This window comes from Petromyzon marinus, chromosome 28 (assembly GCF_048934315.1).
Source record: "Petromyzon marinus isolate PM22_M1 ecotype Great Lakes invasive population chromosome 28, UKy_Petmar_22M1.pri1.0, whole genome shotgun sequence".
NCBI lineage: Eukaryota > Metazoa > Chordata > Hyperoartia > Petromyzontiformes > Petromyzontidae > Petromyzon > Petromyzon marinus.
In genome coordinates this window covers 11,276,031-11,299,534 of record NC_133694.1, presented here as the reverse complement: position 1 = coordinate 11,299,534, position 23,504 = coordinate 11,276,031, and the positions used below count along the sequence as shown (strand labels likewise).

The 23,504-nt window shown below is 51.1% G+C and overlaps 1 protein-coding gene across 2 annotated transcripts in view; it reads left to right on the top strand.

Moving 5' to 3' along the window:
* KCNAB1 (potassium voltage-gated channel subfamily A regulatory beta subunit 1) overlaps nucleotides 1-23,504 on the top strand; it is a 111,569-nt gene that overhangs the window by 43,032 nt on the left and 45,033 nt on the right. The window contains exon 1 of one of the 2 annotated variants that reach the window (XM_032962368.2): nucleotides 19,584-21,400. The exons of the other annotated variant lie outside the window; for it this stretch is intronic. Coding sequence (XP_032818259.1) covers nucleotides 21,138-21,400 — 263 coding nt within the window. The 5' untranslated portion in view covers nucleotides 19,584-21,137. Of the gene's footprint in view, nucleotides 1-19,583; nucleotides 21,401-23,504 lie in introns of those variants that run through there. 2 annotated transcript variants of the gene reach the window in all.

Genomic DNA, 23,504 nt, shown 5'->3' with positions numbered 1-23,504 from the left:
TTGCTCTGTGTCTACATCAGCCGTACGAAACAAGAATAAGTTACTCATTGGGTTTTTTTCGGTAAAGTCACGTATATAGAAATACCATAAAATTATATTAAAATAAAATAAATCAATCACGACGTTTCGACCGCAACACAAGCGATCTTCATCAGGTGTAAAAAACAAATAGCACATAGGGTGACATCAACGCAACACATAGAGAGCGTTAAACTGCACGGAGGTAAATACAACAAGAAAATGAGAGACGAGAATTCAACAAACCTAAGAAAAATTTACGTGATGCAAAACCAGTCGGCCAACGACACAGACACTTGCCTGGCGGACCACGAATTTCAGAAGAGTGCTAAATTGCGTGTTCATCCTCTGGGTTGAACATAGACAGAGTGAACAAATACGAGGTACAAGTCAGCAGAAATACATATACAGGGACACCAAGAGGCAAGGAGAGGAAAGACGGACAGAGAAGTAAGAAAAAAGGGGCCGGAGGGATGAACAGACAGAGGCTTAAAATAAGTAGTAGAGGTGGGGGGAGGGGCCGAAGAAGCAGAAGAGGGGGGAGGGGCAGGAAAATGTAAGGGGGCGCAATTAGTTTAGTACAGAATTGTAGTAGAGGTGGGGGAAGGGGCCGAAGAAGATCGCTTGTGTTGCGGTCGAAACGTCGTGATTGATTGATTTTATTTTAATATAATTTTATGGTATTTCTACATACGTGACTTTACCGGAAAAAAAACAATGAGAATTTTATGCAGTCACGAAAGCTTTAATTCTTTATTAAGAATAACTTAATCTATAGAAGCCATATTACCAGCATTACTTTCGTAATTTGATAAAAAAAATGAGTATGCGAACATTGGTTCCAAGGGAGAAAAGACATTCGGAGGCACCAGGCATCCCTTCTACTTGAGGCAGGGAATGGTCCTTGCGAGCTTCAACATCAAGCCATCAATCCAGATGCTGTCGTAGGCCGATGACAAGTCCAAACAGGCTGAACCGGCCTCGGATTTCTCTGGAATCCGGCCTCGATGTGCGTCGCAAGGAGCCAGAACTTGGTCACAGCAACTGTGTCCAGGCCGGAATCTTGCGCTTGTTCTTCAGGGATCACCAACTCGACCAGGGGGCTGATTCTCTGGAGGATGATGATGATGATGCATGCGTTCCAGGAGTTTATCAGTCGTGCACAGGAGTGATATCGGCCTATAGCTTCCCGAGACGTCGGTTGGCTTGCCCGGTTTTGGTATGGCAATGACCATTGCCTACCCGCCATGCCTTTGGGATGTATCCCAGGTCTTCCCTGACACCATCGCGGAGTTCGATGACACGCTAGGAGCCGTCTGCCAGCCATCCCGGCCACCACGGCCACTGCATTTTGACACCGCCTCCTGAATAACTTACAAAACACCAACCACTCTTAAATCATTCCCGTTTGAGTGTCTCAAACGATATATAATTTACCAATCCTGACATTGCAAAAAGGCTCCACGGTAACACGGAGAGGCGAGGTGACAGCTGATTGGGGTCAAGTTACGTGAACGAATACTGTTGGTCCCACTTGAGCCGTTTTCGTTTGGTATTTCATTTTACTGCGTTTGCAAACGGTGCTGTTACGGTGATATGGGTCGGTCGGTTGGTTGGCTGAATGAGCCACAGCAACGTCCTGAGAATCCTATTAAGCACGGCTGACTGCTGACACAGCGGTTATGAGTAATGGCTTTACTGTGAAAGCGCTTCTCACTTCTCTGACTCCCCAGTGACCATTGGGGGATGTGGACCGACGCACGTGCATTGAGAGAGCCCGTTCATTAAAGCCTCGCCTGAAGCCCTTTTCATTAAAGAGCTAAGTTCAACGCATTCGCCCATGCCATTATTTTGATATTCTTTACTCGACGCCGCGTTCCTTAAACACGCAACGGGACTGCTCCCGCGTCATCAAATAGGCCTTTGTGCAACAAAACCCCAACAGTAGTTCCTACAAGAACTGCATTGTGGTCCTCTCGTCCGAGGTCACCATCAAAACAATTCAAGTGAGCAAGTGTGGCCGCTTTACAGGCGGCAGTCCTAATACATCTTTGTCCTTATTAGGACTCGTCAGTAGAGCACAGTCACCAATGTTCACCACTCCAGTCACTTACTGATATGGCTGCGTGGTGGTGGTGGCTATGCGCACGCGGACTGCACTGTGAGGGCAGTAAGGGTTGGTGGATCACCGCACAAATGTGGTGAAACTTCCTTCCCGTTGGTGCCATACATCGGCTGGCCAAGAGAAGGCAGTACAGCAAGTGGACTAATCACCATCTGTTTGTTCCATCTGTACGGGGGATATAGCATTGCCCCCTCGCACTCGTAGTTTTTTCTCCGGGTGCTCCGGTTTCCTCCCAACATGTATAATAAACACTCGTCAATAATTGGCTGAAAAGATCTTTAAAAAAAATCAACTTTAGCAGCAGAACTCTCCTGAAAAAAAATATTCCGACGACTTTGGCTTTTCTGGATAAATCAGCACAGCAGTTCCCGCTATGTCAGGCCATGGATTCTGTGACCACCGCTCTTAGGTCAAAATTAAACGCCAGAGCATCTCCCTGATCAGTCTCAATGTGTTGTCCAAAGCCGTTATCATTATCAGCCATGGTCAATACACTGCTGGATGAAGGCCAGTGTCAGACAAAAATACACACGTACGGTGGCGAAATAAGTTCTGCATGCACACAACGGAGAAGATAGACCAGAGAGGACGTCCATCGCAGAGATGGGAGTGATGAAATCATCTCTCATGTGCAGGAGCTAAGATATATCGTTGTTGCATCGCGAAACCGTGAAAGACTTGGCTGGGGCCTTCATTCAGGAGTGGATATATCGTGGCTGGTGACGATGCTGCTGATGATGATGGCAAACGTTGCCTACGGAGATCCGTCGCCTTGTGATGCGGACTGTGGTGTTGTCGCGCAGCGGAGGTGCGAGGCAGCTGCTCGCGAGAGAATTCACTTTCGGGTTGCCCTGTGTGCACCGCCACGGCCCCCAACTACTTCAATTGGAAGTAATTTCGCTGTAAAATTTCAGCACGGCTGAAGCTGCCCCCGGCTCGGCCGAGGAGGCTCCCGAGATGTGGGCCGTCTCGTGAGGCCGTCTGGAAAGCCCTTGGCCGCCCCGTTAAGCATCTGAAATCCTACGTCTACGTTCAGACAAGCACACGGGCGACACTCATCTCGACTAGTGGCCCTTGCAGCAGCTCTCTCTCTCTGTTGAGCAACCACTTTTTACGTGTATGTATGCACGTTAAACTTCTTTCCCACCGCACGTGGCCAACCGTGTTAATAGGAGGTGCGGGACAAAGTAGTAGTTATTGCTGAATAATGGTCTCAATTCCCAAGTGGGTGAGGTCACGCAATGTCCAACTCACATCAGGTTTCATTTGCTGTCAATCAGCTGCTTTGGCGTTCTCTCCGTAGTTGGTAAAACTAAAAATGAGAATCGCTCTGTGCCGTGGAGAGAGCCTGGCTCTGGCCGTTGGGGTGTGGGATTTCCGCGGCCGGCTCGGAGCTGGCAGGCAGGAGATGAGCGCTCGAGTAGAAAACATGGTTTTGGCTTTGTTTGACTCTTAGGTTTGTAAAAAAAAATAGAAAGAATCCCCAACTGAAGTAACACAATTACTATTTAAACTTTTTTTATTTTGCCAGGCAAGGCTCACTGGTCTACGGAGCTCCTTTTCAGAAGCTACCTTGCCGCAAATGATCGCTCAGCAAAGTGGCTTATCACGTGGGCATTTACAGCTGGAGCCAAATATTCGAAACGCGTGACGCCGATTCTAAACGTGGAGGGAAAAACGGGAGGACCCGGATAAAAACCCACATGACCACGTGGAGAGAGACACCGCAATCTCCAAATATTTAGCAGGCATCAGGGTCGGGATCGAACCCACGACCTCCTGAATACCAAGCGAGGTAGTTAACATCTCCCAGCCATCGCGGCGCCAAGTAAACAAAGATAAATCCTTCACAGACGCACGCTATTCCCGACGCGCGCGCGCGCGAGACAGAGAGAGTCACGCATGCCTCGTTCTATAGTGCAGCGACGGTGCAATGCAGATAACGTCTCCTTCTCTCAGGCATGCGGCGCCCAACACGAAACGTAGCCCTAGCCCCAGCGGCCGCGAAGTCACGACGAAAAGAAGCAAAAACACGATCAATTTGCGAGTTCGCCTCCGCGATGTCTCGCCCGCACGGTGGTCGCTCGTGTCTGTGCACGCAATGCGAAAATGTACAAATATGTTATCGCAGCCAGATGGCGATTTTTTTGTTTAAGTCAACAGATTGGTGGTTGCCATCGTGTTAATTTCTTTGAGCGGACCCGCCGTGACACAGAGGGAAGGGAACGCCCGCACGCACTGGCTGCGCTTTCAGTTGTGGCCCTGCGATTGCTTTGGAATCGCGGCTGAATTTCTCACTGAATGTTTTCCAGATCGCTGGTGGAGCGGAATGAGCACGCGACCAGTAGCCACGGCCATCAGTGCAGGCTGGGGAAGGGCAATTAGGGCTCGCCGCGGTGGCGAGATGTTATCTCTCTCGCCTGGTATGCAGGAGGTTGTGGGTTTGATCTCGACCCTGACGCCTATATATTTGGAGTTTGCATTGCTCTCCCCGCGGTCGTGTGGATTTTTCTCCGGGTCCTCCGGTTTTTCCATCCAAATTCAGAAACATACGTTTACAGTATTTGTCTGCTATAAATTTCCACGTGATAAGCCACTTCGTTGAGATACCATTTGTGGCCAGGTCGCTTCTGAAAAAGAGCTGTACAGCTCAGCTGGCCTTACCTGGGAAAATGAAATATTTTTTTAATTTTGAAGCTTTCGTGACTTCAGGAATCCATACTCTTTGGTTCGTCACGTAGGTATTATACCTACTTGACTTTACCTACGTGACTTTACCGAAAGAACCGAAGAGTATTAAATATTTTTAGTTGAATAGATTTAGGTCAGATATCAACCACCACCGTGGTTAGCTATGGCCAGGAATCAATTTAAATTTTCTAACCACGGTGCCATTTATCCATCCCCACCACACTCCCTACTCTTTATTGTGCTCCCAAAATGACGTGTCCACCTCTCTCTGTGTCTGGCGTGAAGTTCTCTACGGTCCCCTTCCCCCGCCCTCTACACCCCCCCCCCCCCCCCCCCCCATATCTGCACACAGTCGCAGTTACTGTTGACGCCGTTCTGCTTGGGTCGCTTTAACCGAGCCGGATCGAGTGCCAGGCCACGTCTATAAATAGGCAGCGCCCGGCCGCCAGTGGCGCAGCGCGCTCAGCGCTCTGCGCGCTCAGCGCGCGCGCGGCGCCGTTGGCGCTCTCGCTCGAGAAAGTCGACGGCAGATTTTGATTTTTTTTCTGCTGAGCCAGCGCCTTCACATCCCCCAAACCCCAACCCCCGAATTAAACCCAGAGGTTGAAGATCGCGGCACAACCGCGCGCGTGTTGTAACGTCCCCGTACCCCCCAATCACCTTCCCCACCCGCTCCAGACTGACCGCGATCCGACTCGTGAGCTGGAGACGGTTGTCCGTCCCGTGTTCGCCGAGCTCAGCGCTGGCTTCTGGTTGCCGAACGAATACGTTACAAGGTCACACACACAAAAAGCGCTCGTTACAAATGAACCACACTACCCTTGCTGATCTGGTCGAGGAGTCTAAAGCATCGCCCCAACTTCGGCGGATTTTGGCTCAGCCATCAAACGAAGACGGTCCACTGCATCGGTCCACTGCATCGGTCCACTGTATCGGTCCACTGCATCGGTCCACTGCAACGGTCCACTGCATCGGTCCACTGCATCGCGCGGCGCTCTCAGATGCTCTTTTGCGGCCCTCTGGGAACGCTCTTCTGATATTAAGAAGCCACCGGGAGCTATGAACGTCGAATTGAAAACTCATTTCTTTAGAAGTTGCCTTTTGTATTCAGTTTGCTGTCTTTACCCCGGCATCTCCGATGAGCGCAGTTGGCGACGTAGGGTGCGAAAGAAGTTCAACAACAGCCGTTGTCGTCGCGTAGCGTGGAATGCCGAAGCGCAGCGCCACTAATCACGAGCGCATTGCGATATATTACAGCGCCTCTGTGTAGCCCCTCGGTGGATTGCGACATCGGCAGGACCGTGGGGGGAACGACAATGGCTTGGGGAGACCTTTATCCTGAAGTGGAATAATTATGGCGAATGATTAACGATGAGAGTAATTTTCGTTCTTATTTTTTTTTATTTGGGTCTTGTGGATTGGGTGGGGGGGCAGTGAAGAAAAAAACAATTCCGAGGTGAAATCTCAACGATGGAAGTTCGGCAAGGGATGCCTGGAAAGAGACCAGAAAGGCAGTAGAGCAGAAAATGCTCGACAGGACGCAGGGCAATCTTGACTTAAAGCTTTCGTGACTGCAGGAATTCATATTCTTTGTTTCTTACGGTAAAGTCACGGAGGTAGAAAAAATAAGAGATCACGATCGAAACGTCGTGATCTCTTATGTTTTCTACCTACGTGACTTTACCGAAACAAATCTAAGAGCATGGATTCCTGCAGTCACGAAAGCTTCAAATCAAGATTGCAGGAATTCATATTCGTTGGGTCTTTCGGTAAAGTCGCGTAGATAGGTTAAAAGAAAATAAAAAAAAAAAAATTTCGACGTCTCTATCGCAACTCAAGCATCGAAACGCCGTAGATTTTTTTTGTTATTTTATTTGAACCCATCTACGTGACTTTACCGATAGACCCAAAGAACAGAACGCAGGGAAGTTTGAGTCAAAGCGACAAAATAGGCACGCAGGGGGCAGTGTTGACGCGCCGCGATGAGCGCCAGCCACGGCTATCGTGAGCCGCGAGTGATATCGGAACCAATCCTTGGCTCCACCAAACCCTTACTGACCAGCAGGGTGAAGTATGGTCAAACCACGCCGGTGCCAGATACATGCTGGGGGAGGCGGGGGGGGGGGGGGCTTCGCCCATCGGTAGATTGACGCGCTGCATTCACCAGCGTGCGTGTGTGCACGCACACCCTTCTAACACGCACATAGACACATATTAAGCAACTTTTAATAATACAATTCTGTAACAAAAATGACTACGGCATAAACATCTCCGATCAGCACGGTTGGCATGCGAAAGAAGTTCAACATCGGTACAAACAACGACACATGCCGTGCACAGCGATTCATAACCTGATTAATGACCACTCGCGATTTGAATCCCACATTCGGTGCCGCGAAAAGTACTGCAAAGTGCTGCGATGTCTCGATTACTTTCCATGGTTCGCTAACCCGCTCTTGTTTTCGGGTGGCACCCCGTGGAGCGAAACGTCGGACAACGCGCGGCACGAAGCCGGCACCACGTCGGAGGGCCGCACGGCACAACCGGGAGCATCTGCACACGTGTCGAGAACACACGCACACACAAAACCCTGCGCAGTCGAAACGTCGTCTATCAGAGCTCTTTTATCTTTTGACTTAAAACTTTCGTGACTGCGGGAATTCATATTCTTGGTTCTTTCGGTAAAGTCACGGAGATAGAAAATAATCAAATTAAAAATAAAAGCTTCCATTTGTATTTTACTTTTTATTTGATTTTCTATCTACGTGAATTTACCGAAAGAATCAAGAATATAGCTCTTATATCGCCATCCTCTGAAGGCCACGCACAGTGTTATTCACGGGTGTGTCGAGTTCTCCGTAAACTACTCTCGTGGTTACTCTCCACAAACGAAGAGCAAAACGCATCGGGCGAATGCTTCCACGCTTACCTGTTCATTGCAGCGCTCCCCCACCCCCCCACTACACCGGCCTTCCTTTGGCGATCACAGTGAATTGCTTACGCACGGTGCTCGCTGTTTGTTCAGCGCGGGCGGCTGCAGTGCGGTTTGATGTATTGCAGTGGGCCGCGAGACGGGGGCCTTGACTCGGGGAGACACAGAGAGCGCTGCTGCTCTCTTAGCGGGAGAGCCTCGCCATCACTTTGTTACACTTTTGGCTGCATCAACAACATCTTTTGGTCGGCCCAGATGGTCTCAACGGCGAACGTAAGCACTCTGCAGCTCGGCAGGGCGTCCTGCAATTCGTTGGTTGTGCGCGAACGCACGTGCTCAGTAACGAACGCACGTGTTCAGTAACGAACGCACGTGCTCAGTAACGAACGCACGTGTTCAGTAACGAACGCACGTGCTCAGTAACGAACGCACGTGCTCAGTAACGAACGCACATGTTCAGTAACGAACGCACGTGTTAAGTAACGAACGCACGTGCTCAGTAACGAACGCACGTGTTCAGTAACGAACGCACGTGTTCAGTAACGAACGGACGTGCTCAGTAACGAACGCACATGTTCAGTAACGAACGCACGTGTTCAGTAACGAACGCACGTGTTAAGTAACGAACGCACGTGCTCAGTAACGAACGCACGTGTTCAGTAACGAACGCACGTGCTCAGTAACGACAACAAACTAACAAGACTTAAACAAGTTTGTGTGCGAACCACCGCGCCACCGCTTCAACCCAAAAATAAGCAAATAAAAAAAAAGATTCCGCGCTACTGAAAAAAAACCCCACCCCCGTCCAGATCAGAGTAGCTCTGAGCCCCCCCCCCCCCTCTCCCCCCGGTTGCACCGCCCTCGCATCCCACGTTAGGGGGGAATCCGTGAGTTGCAAGCCCACGGGCCGCGTGAAGGCTCTTTTAGTTATTCGGGGTTTTTTTTCATTTGTTCCCGCCTCACCATCCCTGGATTTTCCTCCCCCCCCTGCCCAGTTTTCCAATTTCCATTTCAGCCTTCATCTTCCCCCCACTATCTCGAGATCCCCCCCCCCCCCACTTGGCTGGGGCAGGGGGTGGGGGCGAACCATTCCTCGACCTTCTTCCCTCCACTGTCACGCCAGAATGGGTGATGAGCGTGGAATTTGTTTGCTTCATTTGTGCACCGTTCCCGGAAACTCTTCGGCCGTGTTTTGTCGGGCCCGCGGTTGACGTTTGTTGTAATACAACAAAAATTAATAATCAAGGGTGGGGGTGGGGTGGGAAGTGCTTGCGACGACGTCTCGTTCATCAGCCTTGGCAGCACGCGGTCCCTCTCCGTCAGCGAGGGCTGTGCCCTGGTCGCAGTGGCGGGGAGCGCCGCGGTTCCGTTGACTGAATGGAGCCTCCGCTCCGTGAAAGAACGTCAACATGCGGGGACTCCTCGACTTACGAACTTTCAGAGATACGAACAAACCTGTCCGTATGTCCAGTTGCCTGTTCGGATCGAGAGTCGTACGTCCCATTGTCGTGCAAATAGATAGCGGTGGGTGGTATCTACATCTACAGCAGATTATGCAATTTTTAAAGCCATTCCCCCGTGCTGAGTGTACACTCCGTACATCATGTTTGGAATCGACAGAAGTACAGTTCTTATGAACAAATCGACTTACGAGCAGACTTCTGGAACATAACTCGTTCGTAAGTAGAGGAGTCTCTGTACATACGTGATCGTTCACGAGACTGTTTCGCGATTAGCGCTGGGTTTATCCCGCTTGTTTTAAGTAGTCGATTGTCTCTACCCACAATCGGTTTGCATTCTCGACCCCGGTTGGCTACGTACGGTGCAAAAGAAGTTCAACATCGAGTATATAAAAGCGCAGGCTGTTCTCCGCCCGAGGATGCCGCTTGATGAATACTTCCTCCTCATCGCGGCAGTGGCTTTTTTGGAACCACCCCCCCCCCCCCCCATAGAATTGAATTTAGAATCTAACGAATATCCGCGGTGTCTGCACAGCGTGAACACAGCGCCACGACCTAGCGCTCGGCGATTCTGCGGAAGGGCGATGCGGGCACCACGGTCGTCGCGGAGCCTGGCGAACGTGCGGCCGATGGTTCTGTTCAAGTAGAGAAGAGACGTGGTCTCAGCGAGCGAGCCGCTGGCGGAGACCACGCACTGGGGTCTGTTGCTCTGCAGCAGGCTGGCAGCGCGTCAACTCTTCGGCACGTGGACGTGACGGGGTAACTGCACGATCCGACCGCGTCCGTCCGGTGCTCGCCGAGCTGCGTCGGCTTCCGGTTGCCGAACGAATTCGTTACGTGGTCACGCTCATTACACACCCAAAAGCGCTTTCCACAAATGAACAACAATACTTTGTTGATTTTGTCAAGGAACATAAAGCATCCTCGCAGCAGCAGCAGCAGCGGCTTTTGGCTGTCCATCGAACAAAGGCGGTCGCCGCATCGCGTGCTTTCGCATGCACTTCTGCGGCCGTCTGGAACGCTCTGTCTCCTGATATTCGGAAGCTAATGGAGCTATGCACTTTTAAATCATCTAGATTGGCAAACTCAATTCTTAAAAACCGCTTTTGGTGTTTAGTCTGCTGTCCTTCCCCTGCACCTCCGATTATAATTATCGCGGTTGGCTATTTAAGGTGCGAAAGAAGTTAAACATACACACGCCGTGCACCCGTGCCGCCCATGTAGGGATAATCGCTGTTCCATCTAGTCCACACTACCCGCCTTGCCGTGCATACGCTACAACGTCAAAATTGATTGCCTGCTCAAGTGGCCATTGAGGCAGTTCTCATATCCTGAGCCAGTGGTGGAAATTCCACAGAGTGGTTTTTGTTTTGTTGACCCTACAGGGTTGATGGGCTGAGTCAACCCCCAACCAGGATTTGACCTCGCAACCTTCAAATGCCGAGCAGCTCACTCTACCACTGAGGCACCTGACCGATATGGCGACGCAACGTGTATACCTGCATTACAAGTGATACCAGGGTTAGAATAGTGATTGGTATCCATGGTAAATGATGGACGAGATCAATTATTTATCATCGGTTGAATAAACATCAATGAGTTGACCTCGGGGTTGCGTGTCAACTGTGCAACAGTCAGAATCAGAATATGTATTGATACTGGAGGGATCCGATGAGCTATGAAGCTCTTTTTGACAGTCGCGGGATCTAGCCGAAGGACGGAAGCGATGGCGAGGTCTGGTGGCATCGCTGGCATTGCCCGCTGTGACCTCTTGACCTTGACGCTGATTGACATTCCAGTTCAAGTTGATTCTGTTGCAGCAGGCATCGCATCTCGAGAGACCAGGACGAGTCTCATTTGCAAGAGCGGCCTGGGAAAGCGTGGACTGAAAGCGCGGACAGAGCGAGGCACTCGCTCACCGCTCGACGAGAGACGCCCGCGCCGGCCGCCAACCCAAACCCGACGCCCCTCGGCTTGGCGCACGGGGGCATCGCTGAGTTAAGGCGGCAACGGCTGCGAATAATCCGCGAACGTCTCCGCGGTTAACGCAATGGCACGGCGAGGCGCGGAGGAGTAAAGGCGCGCTATGGATTTTCAGTTTTTTAAATAGCCCCGTTGAAAAATTGATGCGGCGGCCTTTGCGCGCCACCGCAGGTGAAACTTGCCGCTCGGGTCCGGTGGGTGACCGGGGGGGGCGGGGAGTGCGGTTTAAAATCTGACGTCGTGTGCACGTCGGGGACGCGTGCATTATTGATTCCTACGGGGGTGACACCGATGCGCGCCCTCAATTTTACACGATAAGCATTAACCGATGCGAGAAACCTTTCTCCCGCGACCCCACCACCGCCCCCCTCCCGAGTTTATTGCTCCCCTTACAACGGCGAAGCTCTCAAAATTATAGCTTTGAGAATTAAACAACAAAAAAATCGGTTTGACCGTCGCGCGACGAACGTAACTCTTAAGTGGCGTAGCGGGCGGCAAAGTGCTGAACCCACCGCCCCACCCCCGCGGAACAGAGGTCACCTGAAGGTGATCTCGGAGCATTTATCGCCGATAGATCCCAGCGGAGGCGTCTGTCTCGTGGCACAGTTGGGGGGACGAACGATACTCCGCTCGGCACCACCACGCTGAGCAGCGTGCGAGATGCCTCTGATCGAACTTCGAAGGCATGGGTGTAGTTTTCACTTCTATATTTGGGGGGCGGGGGGGGGGGTGAGGCAAGGGTTCGCTATGTCCCTTACATCACTGTAACGGTGTTTTTATAGCATTATTTGAGTGATTTCTAAAAAGGTTTAGTTTAGCCATATTTGTATGTTGCAGTTTAGAGTTATACTTAGAATTTGAATCTAGATTGTATTGTGATTGTTATTGTGATCTAACATGAAACTGGAATTTTTGCACATCTTTTTGTACGCAGCATAAACATATGCTGCTTTTCTGGAAGATTTATTTGTTTTTTTTTTAATAGAGGATGTTTAAATTTGCGTGCAGTAAATTTTAAATGTATCTTGCAATTTAATTGTTTGTTGCGGTTGCAGCCGAATCAAGAGCCGAATGGCTCACGGGGTAAAACCAAATGAATGAAACTGAATACATTAGGAATCGCGGGTGCATATGCTTTTATTAATCTTAATTGTAAACTTCTGAAAATAATTAACAAAGGTGTCCATCCCTTGTTGGTTGTTGTACCGCTTCCCCCATCTGACCCGCCATCGTCATCCACACAAGCGGATATATTGATAATACATAGAAGCTAATGTGGCCCCCCATTAACATTGTCTCCACCGCTAAGTTGTAACCAGCTCATAATGTGCAATTCTGGTGCAGTGAGAATGGCATCATCTGTTGTGGAGCCTTAAGTGCCCATTGAAGGAAGGGCAATGATTGAGTGCAACACATAAATGCTGTTTTGTAAGCCTCTTGCATTAACGGGAGTTCATTTCCTCACAGCCCCTAGAGAGTCCACGGATACATTTCTCTTTTGAAAAGATAAATATTTTACAAGCATTTCCCGAACATTAAGACACCCATCTTTTTACCCTATAACAGTCAAAAAAATAAATTACGTTTATTTTATTTACCAAGTAAAGCCCACTGAGCCGTGAACGATTTTCAGATGCGAGCTGGCCAGACATGATGATAGCTCATCGCAGTGGCTTATATCGTCACGCGTGGGAATGCATCGCGCCAGCTAAATAATCTGAACGCATCATGTTGATTCTAAATGTGGAGGGCAAAATCTGAGGACCTGAGAAAATATCCACGTGACCACCACGGGGAGGAAGAGAACAGACGGACTCCAAATAAACGACTCAACTATGTTTTAAATTTTACCAGGTAAGGCCCACTGTGCTACATGGCTCTCTTTCATAAGCGACCTGGCCACAAGTGAATGCTCAAGCAAGTGGCTTATCACGTGGAAATGTACAACAGCCGGATACTCGAATCGCATGCTTCTCAATGTGGAGGAAAAAACCCGGAGGACTCGACAAAAAATCCACGCGACTACGGGGAGAGAGAGACACGCAAACTCCAAATATACAGCAGCAGGCGTCAGGGTCGGGATCGATCCCACGACCTCCTGTATACCACGCGAGGTAGTTAACATCTCCTAGCCACCGTGATGATGATGAGAGAGAGAGACACGCAAACTCCAAATATACAGCAGCAGGCGTCAGGGTGGGGATCGATCCCACGACCTCCTGTATACCAGGCGAGGTAGTTAACATCTCATAGCCACTGTGATGATGAGAGAGAGAGAGACACCGCAAACTCCAAATATACAGCAGCAGCAGGCATCAGGGTGGGGATCGATCCCACGACCTCCTGTAGACCAGGCGAGGTAGTTAACATCTCATCGCCACCGTGATGATGATGAGAGAGAGAGAGACACCGCAAACTCCAAATATACAGCAGCAGCAGGCGTCAGGGTCGGGATCGATCCCACGACCTCCTGTATACCTGGCGAGGTAGTTAACATCTCATAGCCACTATGATGATGATGAGAGAGAGAGAGACACCGCAAACTCGAAATATACAGCAGCAGCAGGCGTCAGGGTCGGGATCGATCCCACGACCTCTTGTATACCAGACGAGGTAGTTAACATCTCACTACCGCGGCACCCTTGGGTTCAATATCAAGAAAGAGTTGGTGGAGCGCCTTCTCTTCCGGTACCAGTGTGCGTGTGTGACCAGATTTGCGCGACCTGACATGGGGCACACGGATGCGGTGCGGCCTAATTTCCGGAGCGTGTCATTATAATCCAGAGGATGCGGTAAATTTATTAAATAAATCGAGCGCACGGTTGCGCTTCGTCATCTGTGGTCGATTCTACGGCAATGCCATTACAGCCTGTGACACAGAGCGAAAGTCTCGTTTGGGATTTCATCATCATCATCTTCATCATCAGCAGCCATAATTAATCCAATTAACCATCCCCCGTGGTCCTGCAATGTCATCGCTTGGGATGAAATTATTTCCAAATGTCCTCAACTCTGCGTGGAGACGTGACACGGTGGTTTCACACGAGTTTGACTCCCGGCCGTGGCTATCGTCTGCGGCGAGCGACAACGCAATCAGTCGTCACTCCCCCCCCCCCGTTCCCCTACCTCACCAACCCGCACTGACCAGTCTGGTGAAGTATGGCTCAGCAATGTACTGGCCACGTGCCGTCACTGATACGAGACGGTAAATATGCTCAACCCATCGTGAAGTGTCCTGCGGTAGCCCCGCTTCATTGAGACTGCCCCTCTTGCGATATGAACACACTTCCGCATGAAGTGCATCCTCGGGCTGCTTGAATGCAATATCCCTCGTTATCTTATTCACGAGCCATCACTCCAGCTCGGTCACTCTGAGATCTGCGTATCGCCCCCCCCCCACCCCGCCTCTCTGCGTGGGTCGAGTCTGTAATGACGAGCTCACGCATAAGACGTGCACAATGAATGTGTGTGGTGTGTGCGCGCGCGTGTGATGTGCGTCTACACAAGTAGAATGATAGTTGCGTGATATCATCACACAACTTTTCGCCCGGCGTGGTGCTTGGTCACTCACTCGGCCTTAATAGGTGCTCGCTAACTTGCCCCAACATTTGGTTGGGGCGAAACCAGCCACCTGAGTTCGATTCCCGCATCACGGCCAACATCGGTTCTGGGCCTCCTCTAGGTCGTCTCAGTCTCAAACGAGTACCCGGTGCGATGTGTAAACATCGCCGCTGGGGAGGCAAAGGCGGCCCGTCGTGGTGCTGACCACCCACCACCTCGTGTGCCACAGTGCCGGCCTTCATTCGGTGCACGCTTACGACACTTGCCCTGACAGGTCACGCAGGCTACACGGGGCGTCTTTGTCTTTGCGGGTGTGCGTGGCGTTTGGATTTTTTTCGTTCTGCGCGTGTAATTTCAAACACCTATTCCTCTTCGGCGTGCTTGGTTAATCCCCTTAATTAAAACCTTGTACTCAAAAAAGGTTTCCGACACTCCGGCGTAATGAATATTCATTTTGAGGAGTCAATGTTTCGCTTGTTCTTGTCTCAACGGCGAATGTTCCCTGAAGAAAGAGATACAGCGCGCTGGGAGCCCCGCAAAGTAATTGCACCTGGCAATGAAATCTGCAGCGTTAGCTGAAGCCCATACCATCGCGGTCCCAATGCCTCAACGCTCGCACATTTACACACTCCCTCGAGGGCATCATACCAGCCCCACAAGGCTTGAGGGTTAGTCATGCATTTTGTTCATCCTGCCTATCAACTTCTCGTGCGGTGACAATCCCTCACAAGGAAAACACAGCGAAACACTTTTGTTTGTTTGTTTTACCATTAGCAGCTGCTGACAGCGAGCGGTGCACCACCCTGCGTCAGGAAACACTCCCCGTAAGATGACGTAACGCAACTATCCTTCTTTCACGTTGTGCCTCTCAGGATGTTTTATTCATCTGTGTAGACACATCGAGGGGCACACCTTGTATACCGTTTAACACGTGGGCTGTCGCGACCAATATCATCCATAATACACGTTTTTTTTGGGTTAGATCACGTAAGTATATACATTTTGATTTAAAGCTTTCGTGCCTGCAGTAATTCATATTCTTAGCTCTTTCAGTAAAGTCACGTTGAAGGGAAACAATAAAATATATATAAAACAATAAAAATTCTCACGACGTTTCGACCATAACACAAACGGTCGTCATCAGGTGTGTCGGTTTGCATAAATTTATTTATTTTCAAACGGTGTATCTATTTATTCATTTATAAAAAACGTCAGCTCCACGCACAGCGATTTGGCAGTTTATTTAGAAGGAATAGTCCATTTATGTTCTGAAAAGAGGAGGGGGGAGACGAAAAATTAATGTATGCTGTCTGAAAGCCACCGTAAGCGTGAACAATCAATTAAGACCTGAATTGGTTTATCAAATCTTTCCAATGATTGCTAAGCCAGAATCCATCTTCTCGGTTGAAATTGTCTCTGTGCTTGTATATGTGGATAGCCTCATGAACGAATCTCTCATGGTAGCCAGATGGCTTACAAAGAACCTCTGTCTTGGAGAAGTCAATGTCATGTGAGCCCACTGAATTATAACAATGATCTGCCACGGCCGAGGTGTTGGTCCTACCGTGTTTAAGGTCTGCTTTGTGTTCACGAATGCGGTCCGAGACATGGCGTTTGGTTTCTCCAACGTAACTACTACCACAGAGGCAACTTAGTTTGTAAACACCAGGGTACTGTATGTCCGGAATCACATCTTTTACAGACGGAATCAGATCACGGATTTTATGTAATGTGTTGAAACGGACCTGGATCTTGTGTTTATTCAAATAAACTGCCAAATCGCTGCGCGTGGCGCTGACGTTTTTTTATAAATAAATAAATACGCCGTTTAAAAATAAATAAATTTATGCAAACCGACACACCTGATGACGACCGTTTGTGTTATGGTCGAAACGTCGTGAGAATTTTTATTGTTTTATATATTATTATTTTATTGTTTCCCTTCAACGTGACTTTACCGAAAGAGCTAAGAATAAGTATATACATGTGTCGTTAAACCCGCCACCACCCGACACAGCCAATTAGTAAGGTTTGTCACCTAAACAAAACGTGCCAATGAGCTATTAGTACAGCACACCGGTGTGTTGGAGAGCAAACCCACAACATTTGCACTTCGAGTACTACAATTCGTGGGCGATTACAACAACAAGCCTCATCAGGCGATTTGCCGGAATTGTGAAGAAGTCTTCCTGTCTCGGTCTTAGAAGAAGAAGACCAGAAAACACGGACTGTGCTGTAATCCTGCACGGGTCGCGGGCTAACCGTGACGATGCTGCGACTGCAAAGGAAGGCGGCGGGGGGGGACTGGGTGAGAGGTGAAAGCACAGCAGAGAGGCAGAGAGGCACGAGAGTGGAAGGGAGAACAACCAACCACTCACGCTTGTTGGGCAACAGCGGCTCTCTGAAAACGAGGCCTCCACCGATGGCCGAGACCTCTACACGCCAGCTGAGGCGTTCAATCCAGCACACACGGGACATGCCCGCGACAGTGCTGAAGAGACTGCGCTCGCATTCAAGGAGGCGGTCACTCCAAGAAAGAGCAAACTTGCTTACGGGGCCAAGTCAAGCCACTCCACTGCAAGTGGCAGGGCCAAGTCAAGCCACTCCACTGCAAGTGGCAGGGCCAAGTTAAGCCACTTCACTGCAAGTGGCAGGGCCAAGTCAAGCCACTCCACTGCAAGTGGCAGGGCCAAGTTAAGCCACTCCACTGTAGGCGGAAGGGCCAAGTCATGCCACTCCACTGTAGGTGGCAGGGCCAAGTCAAGCCACTCCACTGCAAGTGGCAGGGCCAAGTCAAGCCACTCCACTGCAAGTGGCAGGGCCAAGTTAAGCCACTCCACTGCAAGTGGGAGGGCCAAGTTAAGCCACTCCACTGCAAGTGGGAGGGCCAAGTCAAGCCACTCCACTGCAAGTGGGAGGGCCAAGTCAAGCCACTCCACTGCAAGTGGCAGGGCCAAGTTAAGCCACTCCACTGCAAGTGGCAGGGCCAAGTCAAGCCACTCCACTGCAAGTGGCAGGGCCAAGTCAAGCCACTCCACTGCAAGTGGGAGGGCCAAGTTAAGCCACTCCACTGCAAGTGGGAGGGCCAAGTCAAGCCACTCCACTGCAAGTGGGAGGGCCAAGTCAAGCCACTCCACTGCAAGTGGCAGGGCCAAGTTAAGCCACTCCACTGCAAGTGGCAGGGCCAAGTCAAGTCACTCCACTGTAGGTGGCAGGGCCAAGTCAAGCCACTCCACTGCAAGTGGGAGGGCCAAGTCAGGCCACTCCACTTCAAGTGGCAGGGCCAAGTCAAGCCACTCCACTGCAAGTCCGTGGGCTGAGTCAGCAAGCACGCGGCCTCCAGTGAGCAGGACTTCAGTCAAGGCAAGGATCGGGAGCGGGGCGACACAAGGCGGACCTCTTGCCCTCTGATTCTTCTCGGGGTCCATCGCGACGACAAACAACGGGACCTCATCAAACAGACACCTGCGGCACTTTGATCCTGCACGACGCTACGTCGTTAGGTCATCAAGGCGGGACAATGGGGGGAAAGTCTGCAGCCCAGACCCAAGGTACCCAGGCGCCAGTGTTAAGCGAAAACAATTTCCCCGTGAAAATAAATTGCAAGGATAAAGTCGTTGGCGAGACACGATGTAACCGCTACGCACACACAGTAAGATGGACACATCACCGAGGGTATTTGCCGCTGCGTTCCTGTATGATTCCGCGTACTGTATCGCTGTGCCATTCAGCGCGCGCGGCTCAAGAAAGTAGTTCGTCATGGATAGCTCAGAAACCGCGTTACAACGGTGCGCGTTACCATGGCCCGCTTTACAACAGTCCCCGTTGCAACGGTCCCCGTTACAATGGCCCCCGTTACAATGGTCCCCGTTACAATGGTCCCCGTTACAATGGTCCCCGTTACAACAGTCCCCGTTACAACGGTGCGCGTTACAATGGTCCACGTTACAACGGTCCCCATTACAACGGTCCCCGTCACAACAGTCCCCGTTACAACGGTCCACGTTACAACGGTACACGTTACAATAGTCCCCGTTAGAACGGTCCACGTTACAACGGTCCACGTTACAACGGTCCCCGTTACAACGGTACACGTTACAACGGTCCCCGTTACAATGGCCCGCTTTACAACGGTCCACGTTACAACGGCCCACGTTACAACGGTGCGCGTTACAATGGTCCCCGTTACAACAGTCCACGTTACAACGGTCCCCGTTACAACGGTCCACGTTACAACAGGGGGGGGCAGAGCTTTGTGACGTCATATTTGAGGGGGGGGTGGGGTCTGACTTTTTGTGACGCCGTGTGACGAAGGGGGGGGGGTCAAAAATCGTACAAAATCGCGTGACGTCATTTATGGACGGCCCCTTAAAGCTGCGGCGTGGCGAGACGCGTGCCCGCAATTTGCACCGACAGACACGGCGGTCTGCAGTAGTTGCGTGAACATGGCGTTAACGGAGCTCATTAGGACAATTATTGCGTAATGCGTGCGAGGAGGGATGGCTTGAGGCGCTCGCCTGTGGAGCGCGATCAGAGGCAATGGGAAGCACGCGGACTGCGCGTGCCGCCCGAGAGAGCGAATGGGGAGGGCGAGGGGGAGAGCGAGAGACGGGGATTTGTCGGGGGTCGGATTGAATGGGTGCTGATGTGCGGTGGGGTTTGGGTGGGGGGGGGGCTGGGTTTACAGGGGGAGTGGCGAGCGGGCAAGGGGAGGAGGAGGTGGGGACTCGTGCACATTAATACCCTGGTGGTCCTGGGGGGTGGGGGTTTAGTGTGGAGTGGGGGGGTGGTGGAGGGAGGGAGAGTGCTGGCGCCCTATCACTCGTCCGTGGGGCCGTCTCTCCCTATAAATGCTCCCACCCCACCGCCTGCCGAGCGGTGCACGCGCGCGTGGTCAGGATTCTGCTGGACCCTGAGAAGAGCGGTAGTTGTGGTGCGCGTGCGCTCGTGCGCCGTGTCGGCCTTCATCGGTGCTGCCACCCGCTAACGGCACTTACCCCAGCAGTCTGTTGGGGCTGTACGTGGAGGAGGGGAGAGGAGGGGAAGCCGTTCTCTTCGTAGTGTGCGCCCGTGTCGGACCCACGCCGTTTTTTTTTTCAGCGAACGCCTTCGAACGATGCCGGTCGAGGGGGCGCAAGCTTTGGATGAATGAGTGCAGGAGCCGCGCTTTTTTTTCTGAAACTCGCAGCGGGACGGCTGTCAAAGTTTGCTTTTGTTCTCGCACTCCGATGGCCTCTTTAACAGTTGGGGATGTCTGCGTCTGACCAAGGCAAGTGAATCGCACGGAAAAGCCGAGGGCGCAAAGTTTCGTGATTTTTTCTTTTCTTCTTGTTATACATTTGCCTTACGAATCGTGCGTTTGTGTCTGTTGCCGATGCCGCGTTGTCATTCGGCCGAGCGATCACTCGCATTGTCTTCACCATTGCTGGAAGATTTCACAACATTCAATAGCGAACAATAAATGCGTTTGGAATTGTACAAGGGCCGTGCGTAAAATGTGCCGTGTGGGAGGCGTTTCCCTAACGCACAGAAATATTATAGTTGTTGCTATTTTTAGTTGGCGGAATTTGGCCGGAGGATACTCGGTCTGACAGGGCTGGAGAGGCATTTGCTTCCAGGAAACAATGAAATGCGAGGATTGAAAACAAAAAAACATTCGGAAGCATTCGAGGTCCATGTTGAGAGCATCTCTTGACGAAGCACTGACAGAAAGCAAAGCCGGTGCAATGGGATGATATGAAATAGGTTGGTATTACAAATGTTGAAAGAGTGACTTTCAATGGAGAGCTGGATGTAATTGAATTCGTAAACATTTCAGTTGCTAAATATTGCGGAGAGGGGGAGGGGTGGGGGGGGGAATCCACCATGATCGTGTTAAGAAGACGCAATTGTGGAAGCCCTGTCAGAAAATAAATATCAAAACTAATCACCCGGAGATCGTTCGTTGACAACGCAAGACGGCTTCGAGACAAATTCCAAGCAGGCCTCGGCAAGACCACGGAGACCCGGCGCGGAGGGACACGAACACCTCTGATCGACAACACACACAGCGGCAACCACTCTCCAACTCGCCGGGCATTCCGGCCCTGAGTAAACTCCACCAGGCCTCGGCATCGGACTAGATTGTTGCCCTGCGCCCGCGCCTCCGATTATCAGGGTTAGCCACGTGCGGTGCGAAAGAAGTTCAACGCGCATGCATCAGCCGGTCGGAGCCGTCAACTGCTGAATCGGCCATCGTCGGACCATCGGCACGGACCGGGAGACCGGCTTGGACCGTGCGGACTGCGCTAAAACCTTGCGGTGGGTCTGCGTGGGGCACGAGCGTCGGAAGCGTTTCAACAAAGCCTCGGAGAGGGACGGCACGAAGATGCAGGTGTCCATCGCGTGCACGGAGCACGCCATGAAGGGCCGGGGCGCCGGCGGGCCCTCGAGCGGCGATGAGCGGCGTCAGACGGCGCAGAACAGCCCGGGCCCCGGCCTGGGAAACGGCGCACGCACCAAGTTCCGCGCCATCGCGATGGTGGCGCGCAGCGTGACGTCCGCCTTCCCCGCTGGCACGGGGGGCGGCGGGGGTCACGGTGCCGGGCCGCCCCGAGAGTGGACGGGGAAGCACAGCAGCATGAAGTACAGGTCGGTGCAACGTCGCGCGCTCCGACCGGCTTGATCGGCTCGTTGGCCGGCTGAGATCCTGGGTTCGAATGCAGGGCCGGGCTACCGAGTCTTCGTCGTCTTCGAATTTTCGCGTTCGTGCGGCCGCTTCGTGTTGGCGCAGAGCGGCAGCTACGATTTCACGTGCAGGTGGTTTGAGGCAGACAACGGCGTCGGGAGGAGGAGGCGTAGGAGTGTTGCTTGCCAGTGATTAAAGGGCATTTTCAAAAGTGGAGCGATTCGATGGCTTTGGCACACTGGGTAGGCTGGCTCGCTCTCTGGCTGGATGATTGGTTGCTTCGTTTGCCCAGCTGGCTACCAGCTCGTTTGGCTGGCTGGCAGCAAGGGATTTGATGTAAAATTTGAGGCTGGGTGGCCTGCCTGGTTGCATAGAATACTGTGAAGATATCCCCCCCCCCCCTCTCTCTCTTTGTCATTTAAAACATTGTTAGGCTAAAAAGAAAAATCACTCAAGGGGGTTTATATGCGACCAGCCGCTGCCTTCATGCGGTGCCTTTAGCCAGTTGCATAAAATTTCTGAAGTGAAATTTCCCCTTAATACCGACGTAACATCGGGAAGCTAAGAGAGATTATCTTATCACTGAAGATATTTTATGCACTGATTTTTAGCTAGGGCCTGGCCACGTGAAGCTGTTTTTTTTTGCGAGCAGCTTATGACGTTACGTATGTTCCCATGTCCAGCGCCTCTCAATTTGCCATCGAAAGTGAAGGGAAGCTGACGCTCATCAGTCCGGCAGCCTCTGAGGGCTCTTCCAGGCAGCTAGGAGAGCCTGCGCCCATTTTCATAAACCACTTTAGATAGAATATCTACCATAATTATTCTGATTCGGATAGGTTATTTTGAGGGATTTTTGTGTACAGTTTGTTGTCCTTCCCCCCCCCCCAACCTCCGATCAGCACGTTTTGCCACGTTAGGTGCGAAAAGAAGAACCCAGAGTACATGCGTACATCTCATGATGTTTTACGTGACTGACCATCGGCCGTTCGAAGCTACACGGGCAACGATTTGTGGTGCTGACTCTGCAAGGGATCCCGCGCGCGTGCGTGCGAGCGAGACGTTCGCGCCCCGGCTGCACACATGTCGCGTGGCGTCACGGTGGCGAGGAGACGTTGACTACCTCGCCTGGTATGCAAGGAGGTCGTGGGTTTGATCCCGACCCTGACGATTCCTGTATATTTAGAGTTTGCGTGTCTCGCTCTACCGTGGTCGCGTGGATTTTTGTCCGGGTCCTTCGGTTTTTCTTCTCCGCATTTAGATTCAACATCACGCGATCATAGTATTTGGCTGTTATAGTTTTCCACGTGGTGATAAGCCACTTCGTTAAGCTGTCATTTATGGCCAGATCGCATCTGAAAAATAGATGTATAGCTCAGTGGGCCTTACCTGGTAAAAAAAAAATTTGTTTAGTTTTAGGCTGCCCAGTGCTTTTGATCAGAGCAGCTTTGAGAAGTCTATGCGCTGACTTCCCAGCTAAGCGAAATTGAGCTTCTTCACTGTTACTTTCTTGTATGGCGTTTTAAAAGCAACTGACGAAATATAACTACGTATGTATATTTTGATTTAAAGCTTTCGTGACTGCAGGGATTCATATTCTTGGTTCTTTCGGTAAGGTCACGTGACTTTACCGAAAGAACCAAGAATATACATGTATGTATGTTGAACATCTTTCGTTACCGACCGTGGTAATCGTAGGTGCGGGGGAAAGGACAACAAACTAGAAATAAAAAGCAGTTCTAAAGAAATTTGGCTTTCAATCTAGATTATTTAGAAGTGCGTAGCTCCACAGCGGATGGAGAGTGTTCCAGACGGCTGCAGAACGCGCGTCTGAAAGCGCCGCGCGATGCGTTGAAAGATGTCATAGGGCAGTGGTGACGAGGTGTGATCGGGCACTGCTCGTGCGACACAAATAAAGTTGTCAAGTTCGTTTATTCAACGGTTGAGGAGTGATTATTTTGGAAGAGGGTTTTTTGGAGCGGTCGTGTGAAATGTAACACTTTTTTTGCGCGATTTCTCAAGGAGCTATCGAATACGAATTAAAATAAAAACGTAGAGACGTATTCAGCA